The 17492-nt window shown below is 23.8% G+C and overlaps 2 protein-coding genes across 5 annotated transcripts in view; one reads left to right on the top strand and one right to left on the bottom strand.

Annotated features, from left to right (window-relative positions):
• The first annotated feature begins 518 nt into the window (after positions 1–518).
• On the top strand, positions 519–16865 carry LOC129612657 (RNA-binding protein 25-like). 4 transcript variants are annotated; one of them, XM_055526362.1, is made up of 15 exons: positions 519–655; positions 726–765; positions 837–954; positions 1161–1320; positions 1431–1539; positions 1595–1836; positions 2242–2710; positions 2777–2960; positions 3800–3909; positions 3964–4658; positions 4735–5165; positions 5227–5311; positions 5754–5839; positions 7115–7153; positions 16734–16865. In XM_055526362.1, exons 3-13 carry the CDS (start codon positions 856–858, stop codon positions 5771–5773), a joined length of 2604 nt encoding a protein of 867 aa, XP_055382337.1. In that variant the 5' UTR covers positions 519–655; positions 726–765; positions 837–855; the 3' UTR covers positions 5774–5839; positions 7115–7153; positions 16734–16865. The 4 variants fall into 4 exon arrangements, with proteins under 4 accessions (XP_055382337.1, XP_055382338.1, XP_055382339.1 ...); XM_055526363.1 differs by lacking the exon at positions 16734–16865 and adding an exon at positions 13472–13588; XM_055526364.1 differs by lacking the exon at positions 7115–7153 and having other exon boundaries at positions 16734–16772.
• LOC129612659 (tyrosine-protein kinase-like otk) overlaps positions 13486–17492 on the bottom strand; it is a 108867-nt gene continuing 104860 nt past the window's right edge. Inside the window, exons 5-9 of the mRNA XM_055526367.1 lie at positions 16700–17135; positions 15795–16606; positions 15489–15640; positions 14010–14346; positions 13486–13603 (exon numbers count right to left, since the gene is read on the bottom strand). Coding sequence (XP_055382342.1) covers positions 13511–13603; positions 14010–14346; positions 15489–15640; positions 15795–16606; positions 16700–17135 — 1830 coding nt within the window. The 3' untranslated portion in view covers positions 13486–13510. The remainder of the gene's footprint in view (positions 13604–14009; positions 14347–15488; positions 15641–15794; positions 16607–16699; positions 17136–17492) is intronic.

Genomic DNA, 17492 nt, shown 5'->3' with positions numbered 1-17492 from the left:
GAGTAATCAAAATTGAATTCCAAGAATAGTATTTATTGCTATAGTTAACTATAAGTTGCTTTACTAGGTAAAATTAAATTTTAACTCAGTTAACTTAGAAAAAAAATAAGCAGTTTTGTTAGCGCGTTTTTTGCACCAAAAAATGTTCGGTTCACTCACAAGGCAAAAATTAGAAAATAACTCAGTTAACATTTAATAAATAATAAGACTGGTTAGTTTTAAAATATCTCGATTAAAAAAGTCAACATTGTTTTTTTTTAATTTAACTTGAAAATGTTAAAACGTTTTTGTGAACAATAATAACTAATTTCAGATACAATTATTGGCATTTTAAATACAAATACTAACACCATAGACGAATCATCTTGAGTTTGATACTTGACATTATAAAAAAGTCTTTCTGTCAGCCGTGGTTTGAGATTTTAGTTTTAGATGCAATATAGAGACATCGTAAAAAAATATCACTAAATCGATACTGTAAAATTTATTCGATACATCCCTAGTGCTTAAACGTCAAAGTTAAGCATCGTTTTATTAGGAAATTTACATTATGGTTAAATAGAATTTTCAACAAAATTTAGAAGATAAAATTTTACTTGTTTAAATTTTTTTGAAGGAATATTATTATTCTATAGTATTTTCAAAATTGAGTAAAGTAATTAATTCTAATAGAAACTTTCATATTAAGATTGGTAAAAGTGTTTTTTTATACACATTTTTTGTAGATAGCAAAAAGGAAAAAAGTTTAGTTCTGAAGCTGTCAAGGTGGGTATACTCACTTGAACAAATAGCAAAAGTGAAGTTTTGAAAAGTATTTCTTTTTTTCTTGCTCGTAGATATTTAATTTAAATAGAAATGGCTTTTTCTGGAAGACCACCAATGGTTCCACCGTCTATGTCTTACATCGCCGGTACCAATGTGCCACCGCCGGTAATGCCACCATTGACTGCACACGTATGTTTTTTTTTATATATATATATACATATATACATAATGTATACATTTTTAAATTTTTGCTTTGTATATATTAGCATTTATGAATTTAATTTAATATGTATATAAAGTTTAATCTTGAGGTTGGTAAGTCATTCTTAGTAATACATAGTAATTTTTAAACCGAAAATTCAGATATTGAAAAATATATTAAATTTTTGTATTAGGGTCTGCCGCCGAGTTTGCCTCCATTGAATCAGCCTCCTCCAAGACCAAGTTTTCGGAATGCTGCGACAATTAGTTCGCAACCCACTGTATATAATAGGGTAGAACAAATTCAAAACATTCAAGTACAACCCAAAGGTCCTGTAATAACAGTTTTTATTGGTACGTTGCTTGGAACAATAAAAAATTTTCGTAACCAAATAAAATTAAAAAAAGATATGAATATACATCTGTGTATAATTATGCCCTTTTTTTGTATTTTTTTTTTGTAGGTAACATTGCCGAAAACGTTTCCGAAAACTTAATAAAAAAGATTCTTGCATGCTGTGGTCCAGTTGTTAATTGGAAAAGGGTATCAACGTTCGGATTTTGTGAATATGAGTAAGTAATTAACAAATAAGAAAAGAAATTGTATGAAGGATTTGTGTTGTTTTAGTGGTCCTTTGGCGGGTCTTAGAGCTGTTAGACTCTTGCATGATTTGGAAGTTGATGGTAAAAAATTAGTTGCAAAAGTAGATGCTAAAAATAAGCTTTTGTTGGATAATTATAAGGAGGAAGAAATCCGTAACGGAACTCAAAAACCTGAAACTGAGCGGGAGGAAGATGAAATTGCCATTAGGTTTATACAAAAAACTCTATCAGAGGGTGAAAAAGAAACAAATGGACCACCAGAAAAAAGTGAGCTTTTTCTATTTAAATTTTCTAGCTCTTTACTTTAACGTTTTATAATTAAATGCTTTATTTACTTTACTGTAATACAAATTTGCGATTATATTCCTCTATATTCCACGATTCGTTTTTATGTATGTACATACTCAAGTATGTGTATGGGACTTTCAGAATTTTTATCTATCTTTTCGCTGTATGATTTGAAATTTCATTAATATACTTATGTAACATTTGCATGTGCATATCCAGTAAAACCATTATTAAAACTCCCTTTTTACTAGTATATATGTACATAAATATATATGTATTTTTATTTTATAATAGCTATCGGATTAATACTCTAACTTTCACTTCAAATTTACGTGGAATTTACAATTTTTTTGAATTTTGCAAAATTTTTTCGCTTTTTTTTAGCATTTTTGCCATTTTCCGTTAAAAAAAATCTAATGGATCCTGCGGAAAAACGATCAAGTAAAGCCTTAGAAGCTGCCGATTTAGAGGATGATAAGCGCGATTTAATAAGTAGGGAAATTGGAAAATTTCGAAAGACGGCCGAAGCAGAGGATAGTAAAAAAGAAAAAGAAAAAGATAGAAAAAAGAAAGCCGAAGAAAAAGATAAGGAAAAAGACAAAGATAAAGAAAAATCCCCCAGAAAGGATAAAGAAAAGGAAAAGGAGAGAGAAAAGGAAAAGGATAAGAAATCAAGAAGACGAAGCAAATCCCGAGATAGAGAAAAGGAAAGAGAACGAGAACGAGAACGGGAGCATCGGGAAAAAGAAAGAGAACGGGAACGTGAACGTGAAAGAGAACGCGAAAGGGAACGTGAGAGAGAACGGGAGCGTGAAAGGGAACGGGAAAGAGAGAGAGAACGAGAAAGAGAAAGGTTTTTATTTTCAAATAATCTAAAGATTATAACTTTACAATCAAATCGTATTGTTTTGAATCTTAGGGAGCGTGAGGAAGTAAAATCGACAAAAAATGTTCGTGATATTCAAAGGGAAAAAGAGATTGAGGAAGAAGAACGTGAACGTAAGAAGGCCGAAAAAAAGGCACGTGAAAAGGAAGCGGCTTATCAAGAAAGGTTAAGAATTTGGGAAGTTAGGGAAAAACGAAAAGCTAAAGAATATGAAAAGGTTGGTATTTTTAGGCACAAAAATTCAACCAATTTGTTATATCTGTTTATTAATTTATAAACTTATTTAGTTTTATTGTTTTTTTAAATTCTGACAAATATTTTGTAAACTCTAGCCAGGAATCTTAATTTTTATTTAGGAAAAACAAAATTTTTGCTTCTATTATTATACGTTATATGTATATACGAGAAACGAATTAGTAATATGTGTATGTGTAATTGTTGTTGACAATTAATGCAAATTCCTCACAATAAAAAATTCTGATGGACCACATAAGTGATGTTCGATTCACGATGATTATTTATTATAATGTAATATCACACTAAAAATTACAACTATTTTGGGTATGAAAATTGACTATTTAAAAAAATTTAAGAACATCTATAATTCTTACAAGAAAATTTTACAAAAAAAATCAAATTATTCTTAATTCCCATTCTCTATATACAGTGGATTGTATTTTCCATTACAAAATACTGATAAAGAATTTGATAATTCAGTATACTCTGCTATTGCTACAAATTGTTTATCGAGCTTTGTTGGACACAAGAACAAAGTTTGCTACTGTCACTGCTACGAAATTTACAGAGTCGTTTTGAGGCGGGCCGGTCATGTAAGTGAAAAGAAAAAATTAAATGAAATCCAAAAGAAAACAAAGTATTATTTTATTTTAACGTTATTTAAATATTAATTTAGGGTTCTTTAGATATTTTATTTCCTTTAGAATTTAGAATTTTTTAACAGTGGTAAAAGCTTTTCCATGGTAATTGGTAACACGTTTGTAAGTGTATATGAAAAGATTTATTTAAAATATGTTTCTGTTTACAATATCGTTGCAGGAAAGGGAAAAGGAACTACTGAAGGAAGAGGAACGAGAAAAAGAAGCGAAACGCTTAAAAGAATTTTTGGAAGACTATGATGATGAAAGGGATGATCCAAAATATTATAAGTAAGATATTTATATTGTTAAGGGGAAACCTATATTGTGAATTATTTACTTTAGGGGTCGAGAACTGCAACGTCGATTGGCCGAGCGGGTTAGGGAAGCGGATCTTGATGCAAAGGATCGTAATCGAGAGCAAGAAGAACTAGAAGAGCTTAGGAACAAAATATTTAGTGGAGAATACGACAATCCTACACAAGAATTTGAACGAGTGAAAAAAGAGCGTGAGAACATGTATAAACCTAAAATAATTATAGATGTTAATTTAGAAGCAACTCAACAACGTGAGCGCGAATTGGAGCGAGAACGTGAACGAGAAATGGAGCGACAGAGAATAAAAGAAAAAGAAAGACTGCAAAAAGAACGTTATGAAAGTCGTATGGATTTAATTAGTTCTGATATAATTGATTCTGACTCTGAATTGGCATCAAGAAATTTAGGAAATGGTAAATACCGTGTTGGTAGTATAGGTCGTGAGCCATCTGAATCGAGAGATTCTCATGTTGCTAGTGTTACAAATACACACAACTTTCAAAATGATGAAGAATCACGGTCATCATTGCATTCATCAAATAATCATATTCTAAGTCCTACAAATAGTAATGTAAATACAACTCCATTACAAGCTCCAATAATTAGTTTAAATTTAAATGCTAATGCTAAAAAGAAAAAACTGGAAGTTAAAGGCGTTTTCAATATGGATGATGAAAATGATGAAATTAGTGGCCCTAAAAAACGTAAACTCGTTCCTTTAGGTATTATTTTTAATGCTATTTTGAAAAATTTTTGATTTTCATTTTTTTTTTCTTATGTTCGAATATTTTATGTTAGACTACGATGAAAATAATCCAAATGTAAAGCTGAATTTACAATCAGACACGTTATCAGCACCGAATTCTAATACATCGGTACAACATTCAGTTAATCAATCATCAAAATCAAAAAGTTCATCTAGGCGTGAAAAAACTGAATCAATTAGTTCTAATACTTCTGATGTACCAGTTATTAGAACGGCAGAAGAGAAGCGACGTCATATAAAAAGTATTATAGATAAAATTCCGACTGAAAAAGTTGATCTATTTAATTATAAATTGGATTTTGTTGAAATTGATAATACTTTGATGGAGAAAAAAATTCGTCCATGGATCAATAAAAAAATTATTGATTATATAGGCGAACCTGAACCGACATTAGTGGATTTTATATGTTCAAAAGTATTGGCTGGTAGTACTCCTCAAAGCATATTGGATGATGTTCAAATGGTATTAAACGAATTAAAAAACCTATTAACATAACTTTTATATAAATTAAATTATTATACAGGTTCTTGATGAAGAAGCCGAAGTATTTGTTGTTAAGATGTGGCGCCTACTTATTTATGAAGTTGAAGCTAAGAAAGTTGGTCTTGGTAAATAAGTAATTTTAGAATTCAATAAAATTCAAAATAAAAAAAGACCTTTAAAATGAAGTCGACATTACCTTTCCCTGTATTTAGTTTTCATATTTTTTTTTTTGGCAAAATTAAAAAGTAAAGAAAAAGTAATATGATTAAAATAGTATCATAACGTAGTAACAAAAAATAAATATTCTATGCAAAATACCAGTTTTATAAAACTATAAATTTACTGTAATTCATTGGAAATTGTCAATAAGTTATTTGAATTTTCGTGAAATAATCGCTATAAAATAATATTTTAAAGGACAAAAAAAAAAGTAACAAATACATGTTTTACATTTTAATTAATAAAAAAATCAACAACAGAAATTAGAAAATAGTTAAACAAATAAAAACAAAAACTCAAAAAAAAAAACTCTTTGCATTTGAAATTATTATTTCTTTTTTTTTCTAGAGAAATTTCAAGATAAATGACTTGATAAATGTAATCACTATAAATTTTGGACTGATGTGAGAAGTATTCAAATCAAATTTCAAAATGTAAGTACAAAAGAGATGAAAAAAATATTTTTTTTTTGCTAACACGAAAAAAAAAATTATTTTTCTTTTGTAATAATATTCTACAGGTTTTTATTCCTATATCGAAATTTAATAAATAATTCCTTCTTAGATAAAGGTGTTTTGCTTGATTTAATTCAGTTCTAGCCTTAACAAATGTAATTCCTTTTATATTATTATTATATTTTAAATCTATTTGATCTAGTTTGTTTAAGTGGTTTATTAAACAAATTTTTTTTCAATTTAAAAAATAATTAAAAAAAATAATCCTATTCTGTTAATAACAAAATGAAATACAATATAAATATTTTTATGAATAAAGTAGTTAGATATTAAGTTCCTTTTTAGGTTAGGATTTAAAATTTTTCATTATATAGTTTCGTTATACATATTTGTATATATGTATTTCAAAATTATGTTTTTATATTCAATAGTTGGAATAAATTCTTTTCAATTTTTTTCGGACATAATATTAAAATTCGGAATGTTTTTGAAGTCATACTATTGGAGTGATTGTGTAGGTCCTTTTTTGCTACTTTTTTTTTAGTCTTCTTAAACCAGAAAATCTAATTTTTAAATTCCATATTTCATTTTCTTATTTTCGTTAATTTTTCTTAAAATGATAAAATTATATTTGCTACAGGAATATATATATATATGTGTTTTAATTTTAAAAGGTAGTCTTAAGAAAACGGTTTTAGTTTATTCAAAGAAGAATGAGATGTCTTAATAATGTGTAGTAAGGATATGTTAGGAATTCTAAATTACATACAATTCAGAATAATTAAATCATAATAAATACCACGTCCTCATTTGTATTTGCAATAATAAATGTTACACTTTATTATTTACATAGATACATATGTTTGGCAATAGCAACCAAATTATATTATTAAGCTATAAGATTTTCACTAACTGAAAAATTTAATAATTTGCTATCGATAATGTTCTAGGGTATAACTATATTCTTTTTACTTTTTGTAATTAAGCAAATAAAATAGAAGAATTCATTTATGTATATACTTAATAATATTTTATAGTTGCTAAAACTAAAGAAATTATTTTGTCTTTACATACGGTATTCGTAATATAATGTCCTTGTATCCTTTTATACTGAACTCTTTCAATTAAAATTTTTATCCTATAATTTAAAACTGTAAGATAAAATTAATTAAGTAAATTTGTTTATTTGTATACATACACATAGATTTATATTTATTACAAAAAAAAATATGTAAAAAATCATCATATTTTCAGACCTTTGGTGACTATGTGCCAAAATATTCAAATAAATTGGTAAGTGTAGTTTTGGTATTAAAATTTTTTTTTTTTCAATATTATAACAAAGGCTGCCCAACATTTTATTTTGAGAAGTTTATTCTCAATTTTTATTAATATTTAATAGTCTTAAATATTCAGCAAAGTATATTTTCCACTTTTTCTCATTTCAAACTAAAAATACCTTTAAATATTCCATTATAAAAAAATTATAATGAAAATAATAAATGTAAATAATTGCTGAATGCAATAAATTGCTGAAATTAAAGTGAACATGTGAACTAATTTTATTAATGGGTATTCCAAGAAAGTTTCAATAAATTATTTGGCATTAAAAATGCAATCAATTGGTTTATAGAACTTTTTTTGATACCAATAAGTTCATTAATTTTTATCAACCTGATGAAAAATAAGTTAATTTTAAAACGAATTACGTTAATTTTGCTTGGGTTTATGTAATTTTGTTCCCTGGCAGTCTTAGTTATAATTATGAAAAATTATTTTTTTATTTTGTATTTAGAATGAAATTTTGAATTTTTACTTTGATTTGAACTCTTTTATAATATTCTTCCATTGTTAGGAATGCATGCTAATTAATTATCGTATAAAAATTTTTTGAAATAAAAAAAGAAAATTTAATATATTGTTAATAGTTTTTTTTTAGTCTTTAAAATGATTTTTGTTTTTGTATTCTTTGTATTTTGTTATCCCCTCTCCAGATTCAAAAATTTTGGATCTAAATTCTGTATAGACTTTTTTTCATTCGTTATTTTGTTATAATTAATGCAATTATAACTAATGCATTATAAATTCCTTATCTATGTCCCTGCAAATCCGTTTTCTAAAAATAATTACCTAAGTCTTCGAGATACGACATTTTTGGCTTAATAGGAACTTGAATTGCGTTATTCAATATAATATTACTAAGGTACATGCACGTCCAGTGTTCTAAATATATTTAGTAAAAAAATTATTTAATGAAATGTAATTTGTTTTTTAGAGGTATTGGAGAATTACAAGTACGAGTATGCATATTTTGAATTGGGTGTTTAAAGACAATATTGTGTATGTATCAGTTTGCTCTGGTAGATTAACTAAATGACAATGTTTTATGGTACTAAACTGGAAGTTAAAATTAGTTAGAATTACAAGAAAAAAAATAAGGGGAGTCTATTTGTAATGTAATAATCGCATATTATGGGAAAAAGTGTCTAGTAAAATTTTTTCTACTCACTAGTTACTATCGCTTGGGCCAATTTTTCTTTTTGTATAATTGAAACAAATTTTAAGTGAAGTTATTATATGCTGAAATCTATAACATTCCTATAATATAATTTTATATGGATTTTTAAATAGAAATACTGCAAAAGATTGCAAAATTTTTAATAAAACTATTTTTTTTTCATTTAATAATTATATTTTTTTTTTTACCGAGATCTTTATTATTATTAATAATAATTTTTCTTTCTGATTAATATTTTTATAAAATTTTTTAATTTTTTCTTCATTTATACAAAAATTTATTTTGTTTTTTCTTTTATTTAATATAAAATTTTTTTAATTAATTTTTTTTTTGTGTTTTAATGCCTAGCGCCATTTTAATTTATTAATGTAATAGATATATTTTAATTTTATATTTTTATTTTTTTTTTTTAATCTTTTCTTTTTATATTTAATAATTTTATCAGTAATACAAGCTAATTCGACTTACATATGTATATGCGATATTAAATAATAAAAATATTAATAATAAAAAAAAAAACTATTTAATATTATTTAAATTTATATAAACAGACTGTATGTCTGTTTATGGTACAAGTTCAGCGTAAACTAATATTTTGTTTTATTCAATATTTTGAAAATTTTCAAAAAAATTTTTTAAAATATTTATGTTAAGATGGTCTTTAGTTCGAAATTATGAAATTAAAAATTGAAAGTTTAAATAAATGCAGACATTTTTCATATAATTATGTTAGATATCTCAGCTAATTGAATATTTTTCAAAAGTATATTTGATTTTATTCAGAAAGCTACAAAATTTATGAATAATATTCAGTCAACTGAAGTGATACGTCTAACAGGACTATGGATTATTGTTTTTGTATATACGAGTAAGAATTTTATTTCCGAAGAATTCGAAAACAAGAAGCTGTGAAAATTACTAATAATAGAATGATTTGTTTTTAGTTTAAAATGTAATTTGTTGATATATTAAATAATTGCTAGAAAATCTAGAAAATTGTTGGAATCAATATATCATTTTCCATTAAAAAATTTCTTTGGGAGATTTTGTAATTAGATATAAAATTTTTTTTCCAAAAGATGGCATAGAACAATTATTGAATTTGGGAATTCAATGCAAAGATTCATACGTCATCTTATTCATATAGATTATTGATAACAATCTTATTAAATAATGCATTACAGTGCAATTTATGAAAATTTTCTTTCCGATTTTTTTTTAGCCGATTTTATTTGTGTTAGAAAAAACAAATACACAAAATTATGGAATTCAAAAAGATTATTTTTTTCAAAAATGTTATAATGAATAAAAATTACAATATAAAATACGCTGTTGTTTATAACATTAACTCTTATAGTTATATAATAATACTGTAAATTTTATATTAAATTTTTTAATTAATATTATTATTTTTAATTTGTTTTGTTTTTCATCAATTAATTTAAATTATGACATATATTTACTTTTATCGATTCACATTCAATTTATAAAAAAGAAAATTTATTCTTTTTATTTTTTCAATATAAAATTTTATAGTATATCTATACTATTTTATTTTATTTTTTTTATTAATAATAATAATAATAATAAATACATTTTTAATTAAAAAATTTTTTATTACAATTTATTTATGTGTATAATGATTTTATTATATTACAATTATATAATTTTACATTTATATTTTATATATAAAATGTAACAAGTGTACATCATTCCAATAAATAATCAGTTTAGAATTTTTAAAACTCAATTTATTTTATAAAAATTTTTTTTCAATTTTTTTGGTATATTTTCAAATTTTTAATTTTAAAATAATATTTTTCTCTAATTCTATATATTTATTAACAATTTAGTAAGTTATTTATAGAATATTTTTACTGATTATATATATATGTTATAGATATAGTGGATTGTATTAATACACTTGCTACCGCACATACACTTTTTATGCACTATAATTGCATTATACGATTTTTTTATAAAATATTATTTAAATTTGAATAGAGATAATTTTTTATAATTTATTTTTGAAAAATTTAAAACTTATTGATCAATATTTTATTTAAAAAACAAAAAAACAAATATAATTTTTTTTTTTTTAATTTTATAATTAATTTTTTTATTATTATATTAATATTTAAAAATATTTTGACTTTATACAATTATTTTTTTATTATAAATTTAATGTTTTACATAAACATTTAATTTTTTAGGTTAAGTCTCTAAAAAAAAAAAAGAAGTTAATACTTTTTTTTTGTGATAAAATATTGATTTAATTGTAATAAATTAATAAAATTAAAATATTTGTAGTTTTATAAGAGAAATAATTAAGTTCTGGCTTAAAAACAATTTCTTTATTAATGAAAACTTATTTTGAGATTTTCTTCATTTCGAAAATGAGAGGTGGCGTATTTGACTTAAAAAGCAAAAGTACTAAAGCAGGCAATTTAATGAAGTATACAAGTATGTATGTAGGATTTAGGAATTGTATACAACCAATTCATATATTCAAAATTTGCTTAAATGAATTTTAGTAGTTTTAATAATAAATAATATTTGTAACTATTAAAAAAGATTTTCATAAACGCAGTATCTACTTCAAAACATGAAATGCGAAAAATCATAACCTGATAAATTATGCAATATTATATTTAACTATTTTGTAAAATTAAACACAATTCATATATAATTTAATTGTGCTCCTTCATACTAATTTGACTGTATTTCGAAAAATTAGCCATGTTTATGTTTTTGCTATATATATTACGATATAGTGCATTTATGAGAAGACTCAAAATTATGAAAGATAAATATAAATATAATATGTTGGACTTTTGTGATTTTAGGCATTAGATTTTAGTTATACTTTACTTTTGAAATGAATAAAATTGCTTGGATCGATTTAAAATTGTTGAAATTGAATTGGCAATTAAAATATGTATGAAAAATATTTTTTGATTATAAATGAAAAATTAATAATTTACTACTAAAAAAATCAATATTTTAAATTTAAAAAAATTTAAATTTTTTCATTGTTAGAGTTGGCAGTGAATGATCTTTTATTCGTTTTATGTTTTTTCATTGATTTTTTTTCTTTTCGATTCTCTATTTTAATATTTTTAATTTGATTTTTTTTTTCAAATTAATTTTGTTTTTGTTTTTATACTACAATCATAACTTATAATAATAAATATTTTTAATTTTTTATTGCAACTTTTTATTTTTTCATATTAAATTAAATTAATTATTAAGAATATAAATTCTTACATTAATATATTGTATATACATAAATATGTATTAAAATTTATTAAAAAAATTTTTTTTAAAATTTATTTTTTAAATACGTGAATTTTATTTCCTAGATATATAGGAAAAGTTTATTTTGAATAAATTTTTTAATGGACTTTGTCTATATATTTTTTACATATTTAAAAAAAAAAAATGTTGATTTTTTTTCTACTTATAGATTAAAAGTTAAAATTTTGAATTTAAGTTTAAAATTGAATATTCCTTATAAAAAAAAATAAATAAATTTAAAAGTTTCTATACATTAATGATTTTATAATACGATGATAAAATTATCTCGTATTATTCCAATAATGATTATTATTGGAAAGAACTTCGAAATACAGGGTTATTAAAAAAATACATAAATACATTATAAGACAAAAGAATAACTGTGTATAGGTAGAAAAATTGAGAGTGCTCCTCGTGTTCTCGGTATATTATTCAATGTTGTCGTTTTGAATTTATCACGGAATACGAATACAAATAATGAATATAAAGATGAATACGATTGATTACGAAGACTATACCCGATGATTTTGTTCAAGAGGAAGATTCAAAAATTATTGTTAAAAAATTCTTTTAAAGAAATGAGAAAAAAATAGAGTTAATCTTGTCAACTTTGTGGTATCCATGTGAATGTATGGTTCATGTTAATGCAGTTTAAATGCAAAATTCGAGTGTTGTAATCAGAATAAATTTTAAAATGTATTTTAATCAAACATTAACAAGTTATTTAATAAAACTGCATTAACATGCCAATTGTTTCTTCGAAATTGTTTAACAATATTATGATAAAAATTTAGAGAAATTTGACTACATTTTACAAATTTAATCAATGTTAATGTTGAGTAAAAGTTATCGATTGGAAAAGAAGGGTAAATTAATATTTGAACGAAGGGGTATCCTCTTTATTAGAGTATTTCTAATACTACTAATTATATATGAAAAGTTGAGTGATTAATATTAAAACCTTTAAATTAATAATAAATTACTTTTTTTTTCTATTGATTATATATTATTAGCATTTCTAGACACATCACATGATTTGATACGCTATATATATTAAAAATCATAATATTATTGGAAAATATCCTAACACATCATTTGTGATGTGTTTTCGAAAATATTCAGTATACTTTTGGGATGTTTTCCTATATTTTGTTAGCAAGTCAATATTTGCGTATTCGAGAGTATTTAGTGAAAAATTTGTGACCTTTAGAGAATTCAATACTTTCAAATTTCGAGCATGAATTTGTCAAATTTGATCAACTGAGCGATTAAATTATAGATTCATTTTAAAAAATTATAGGTTAATCAATTTTTGTTGTCATCAATATTTTAATTTAATAATTTTTTTTTGATTAAAAATTTTTTTTTTTGAAATTTATGCAATCAATTAATTGCATTATTAATACTCATATAATAAATTTATAATATAATAAAATTTTATATATATAATATAATATCAATAACGATAATTAATTACTTAAATAATTTTTAATTGTTTATTTAAATATATATATATAGAGCTATGTATATATATAAATATACATTTTATAATTTGATATTTTGACTTAAAAATCTTTCTTTGAAAATAACTTTAGCTTTATAATTAAAAAAAAAAAAACTTTCTAATTAAATTTCTTTTTTTTTTCTTCTCCTCCTCTCATTTAATTATATTTTTAATTTTAAAAATAATATAAAATTAATACTTATAATAATTAAAAAAAAAATACACAATAAATGTAATTTATTTATATTATAATTTGATTAACATACGTACATACGTATGTATATATTTAAAGAAATTTGTATATTTATAAAATATTTAAATATTATTAAAATTAATTATCACCGGTTTGCATAGCTTTACTGAATGCTGAACATAACTGACTAAATGATGGTCTTTCTTTCGGATTTTGATTCCAACATGTTGTCTGTAAATATAAAAGAAAATTTTAAGTATTAAGTGAGGTTTTGCTTGAACTTTAATTGTTGGTTTGATTAAAAATTAAATATTAGTCGGAATTTACTGTATGAAGGAATGTTTATAAATTTTGGTTGATTTTATAAAAATTTGATTTATAATGTTTGTTGTAAAAACGCATGTAAATTTTGTTTAATTAAAAAATAAAATGTTATCAAATTCTAATTGAACAAATTCCATTTTAAATTCATATGTAAATTCTGTCTGAGAATTTGAATTTTCCCTATTTATATTTAATTAAAAAATTCAAACAATATTTATTATAAAATATCATATTATTGCAAATTTAATTGAAATTGAAAATTATATTTGAAATTAGGAAGGAATCTAGAATGAAATCAAAAAAATTAACTTACCAAAATTTCTTTTAATTCATCTGGTGTATTTTCAGCACAACTCCATTTTAATAAATTACCAGCGCTTTGTAATAAAAATTCTTCATTACTTAATTCTTCAAATGGTATTTTGGTGGCTTGATTAAATAATTCCCAAGTTAATACACCAAATGCATATATATCACTTTTTGTTGTATAATCATCCTCTTGAATACATTCTGGTGCCAACCATCTTATTGGAAGTAATGAATTTCGATGTTTAAAATATTCTCGACTGTATTTATCTTTACATAATCCTGGATAAGAGACTTTAACAACAAAATCACTTGATATAATGCAATTTCGTGCAGCTAAATCCCTATATTGTTTCAATATCAAAACAGATGACAGAAGATAAAAGTATAAATAAAGAAAATAGAAAGAAAAAAAATTTTTTTTTTGTAGTAAATGCATAAGTATATTATTTGAATTTAAAACAAAAAAAAAATATATAAAACAAAAACTAAGACATAAGAATCTATTATTTTAGGGATTTTATAAAACGGAAATGATTCCAAAACCGGAAATATCTGTGATATGAAAGTTTTATTATAAAGATTTTGTTTTCAAATAGAATTTTGTTATAAACACTTAAGGTTTCTGCAAGCAAAAAAAGTGAAATGTTGTTGGAATTGAAAATATTTTTAATAAAATATAATTTTACGTACATGCAGTTTCGAAAAACATAGTTAACATTTAACAGGAATAATTGGTTCTTATGCATGTTTAACCCATTTTTTCCAAAAGTAGTATAGAGGCAACTAGTATAGAGGCGTTATACATTTTTAAATTACATTGAGCATGTTGTGTAAAAAAAGTTTAAAAACTGTGTCAATACTCGTATTGAATATAACAGTGCCATTAACCAACTTATAAATTGTGATGATCGTGATTAATAATAATGAATATTTGCGAGAAATTTTTGATTTAGAGTAATTGAAGAGATACAATGTCTAATATTGTGGTGTTCTTTTGGATATGTTAGTTATATTAAAATTTGCTTACTTAAAATGTCAGAAAAGTCAGTTACCGAATTTAATATAAAAAATGTCCCATTGTTGCTAGTATGAGAGCAATGCCCTACGATGAATAAAATTAATGAAATCTGCGATAGCCATAAATTATTAAAATTGTTATAAATAAACCGCCTCAAAATATCCAAAGTTTTAATATCTTTCGACAAAACTTTTTGAATATATGCTATAGAATTGCAAAATAGCTTCCAAAGGTAGCCCATTTCCAACAAACGAAGGAATGTTAAAAATTTTTGTGTTTTTGAATTTCAGAACATATTGTAAGAACTATTAGAGAAAACTTTCTATTTTTTGTATCCGTAATTTTATAAATTCCTCTTCGTTAACTTATTCCATTTGTACCAAAGAAAATACAAAGAAATGTTTAAGAAACAAAAAAAAAAAATATAATTTTGTATATTTTTTTCTTTTTTTAAAATTTACTCACTTATGTATAAAACGAGCTCTATATATGGCATCCATTCCTCTTGCTAATTGATATGCAATCGCTAAAATTTGTCCTTTTTGTAATGCTGGTATAGTTGCACTTGTTGTACTTGCTTTACCGGCTGTTGCCAAAAGAAATTGTTTTAAATCGCCCTATGTATATATTGGATGAAAAAGAGAAACAATTTATTTTAGTTTCGTTTCGATGAATTTAAAATTGAAAAGCAATTAATGGTTTTTTAAAATGAAAATATTCAAATGCTAAAATTCATTAAATGCATGTTAAAAACTGAGAATAAAAACTCACCCAATCAGTATATTCTAAAATTAAATAATGTGGATCTTTGTCACGGCATAAACCATATAATTTGGCAACACCCTTATGTGATATAGCACGGAACATTTCAATTTGTCTTTTAAATTCTTGACATGAATTTTCCTCTTTAACTTTATTCAATGCTTTTACCAATACCAATTTATATTCATTTTCAATTTCTGAACCTTCTTCCTCTGTTATTTCTTCAATATTATCCATTGAACCTTTTGAACGACGTTTTTCATTTTCTGGTGTCAATTTTTCTTCGAATTTTTGTTTTTCTTTTTCATTTAATTCAATTATTTTTACAACTGATGATACAATTTTACCAACAAATACATCACCGAAATCACCTTTACCAATTTGTACTAAATCACTTAAACTGGTCCGTGGTACACTTAATTGATCGAATATATTTGATTTTTTTGAGCCCTTACTTGAAATTGTATCATCACTTTTTTGTGCTTCATTACCACTACCTTTTGGATTATTATTACCATTAACTTTTTTCGATTTACCACCTGTACCATTTGCTTTTCCACTACTATCAGCACTTTTTTCAGCACCTAAACATGGTTCAATTTCACCATTTTTACCATTTGGTCCATCTGTAACACCAATTTCAACATTATCTTTATTAGCAGCATTAAGGCGAGCTTTTCTTGCTTGACGCCGATATCGACACCATAACATAAGACCGACAACAAGTACAATATAAGCAAATGCAATAGACATTGTTATTAAAACAGCACGTGTTATACGTATACCATCACCAGATTCTTCGGATGTAAAACCTTCAGATGCTATATTTTTAGAAAAAAAAACAATATTTTTTTTGTAAAATAAAATTTTGTATTAAAATTTTTTTTTTTAATTAAGAAATCTTATAAACTTACGTTTAACAATAAAACGAACTTCTTCTCTTTTTAGGCCAGCACTACTACCAATTGTACAACCATAGCGTCCCTCATCATCTAAATGAACTTCAGTTATTTGTAATGTACCATTTTCTAAAAATTTAAAACGATTCTGATCTGTATTATTTTCACTTAAATATTGTAAGTCTTTATCCCATTGTATTGTCGGTTTTGGATCACCAATTGCTTGACAATGGAAATTTGCTACACCCATTTCAACAGCTTGAATTGGTCCTTCTGGTGCAACAGCAAATTTTGGTGCAACAACAATTTGTACATTAACTGTAGCATTTATTTGACCTTGAGAATTTGTTGCAATACATGTATAATTTCCTTTATTTTCGGATGATACATTTTTAAAAATTAATGTACCATTAATATCATCGATCGTTTCCGGTAATTGTTCTGTATTATCCTAAAATTGAAAAAAAGAGAAATGAAAATTAAATACAAAAGGAAGACAAGTGAAAATTTTTGCATAATGGAAATTCTACATTTATGTATTTGTTTATGTACACAATATGTAAATATTAAAACATCGGCAATTATGACTCAAATAATATGATAATTTATGTAAGTATATATTTTGAATTATTATATATATATATATAAAATTTGTAGAGTATTTTGTATAAATTAAATTTAATTTTAAGTAAATTTTAAATAAATAAATTCAAATTTCCTAAAATTCAAATTAAAAATTAGATGTGTTTTTATTGAATGTGGAATTGTTGACGATTTTTGACTCATTGATGATAATGAAATTATTCAA

Source organism: Condylostylus longicornis, unplaced genomic scaffold (assembly GCF_029603195.1).
Source record: "Condylostylus longicornis isolate FDR11 unplaced genomic scaffold, ASM2960319v2 ptg000075l, whole genome shotgun sequence".
NCBI classification, from domain to species: Eukaryota; Metazoa; Arthropoda; class Insecta; order Diptera; family Dolichopodidae; genus Condylostylus; species Condylostylus longicornis.
This window is presented reverse-complemented; position numbering and strand designations above follow the sequence as displayed.

Excerpts from the sequence above, each read along its gene's own strand:
- LOC129612657 (XM_055526362.1), top strand. The coding sequence starts at position 856 with ATGGCTTTTTCTGGAAGACCACCAATGGTTCCACCGTCTATGTCTTAC. Across the intron at positions 955-1,160 it reads TGCCACCATTGACTGCACAC|GGTCTGCCGCCGAGTTTGCC; the intron begins GTATGTTTTTTT and ends TTTTTGTATTAG. Across the intron at positions 1,321-1,430 it reads TGTAATAACAGTTTTTATTG|GTAACATTGCCGAAAACGTT; the intron begins GTACGTTGCTTG and ends TTTTTTTTGTAG.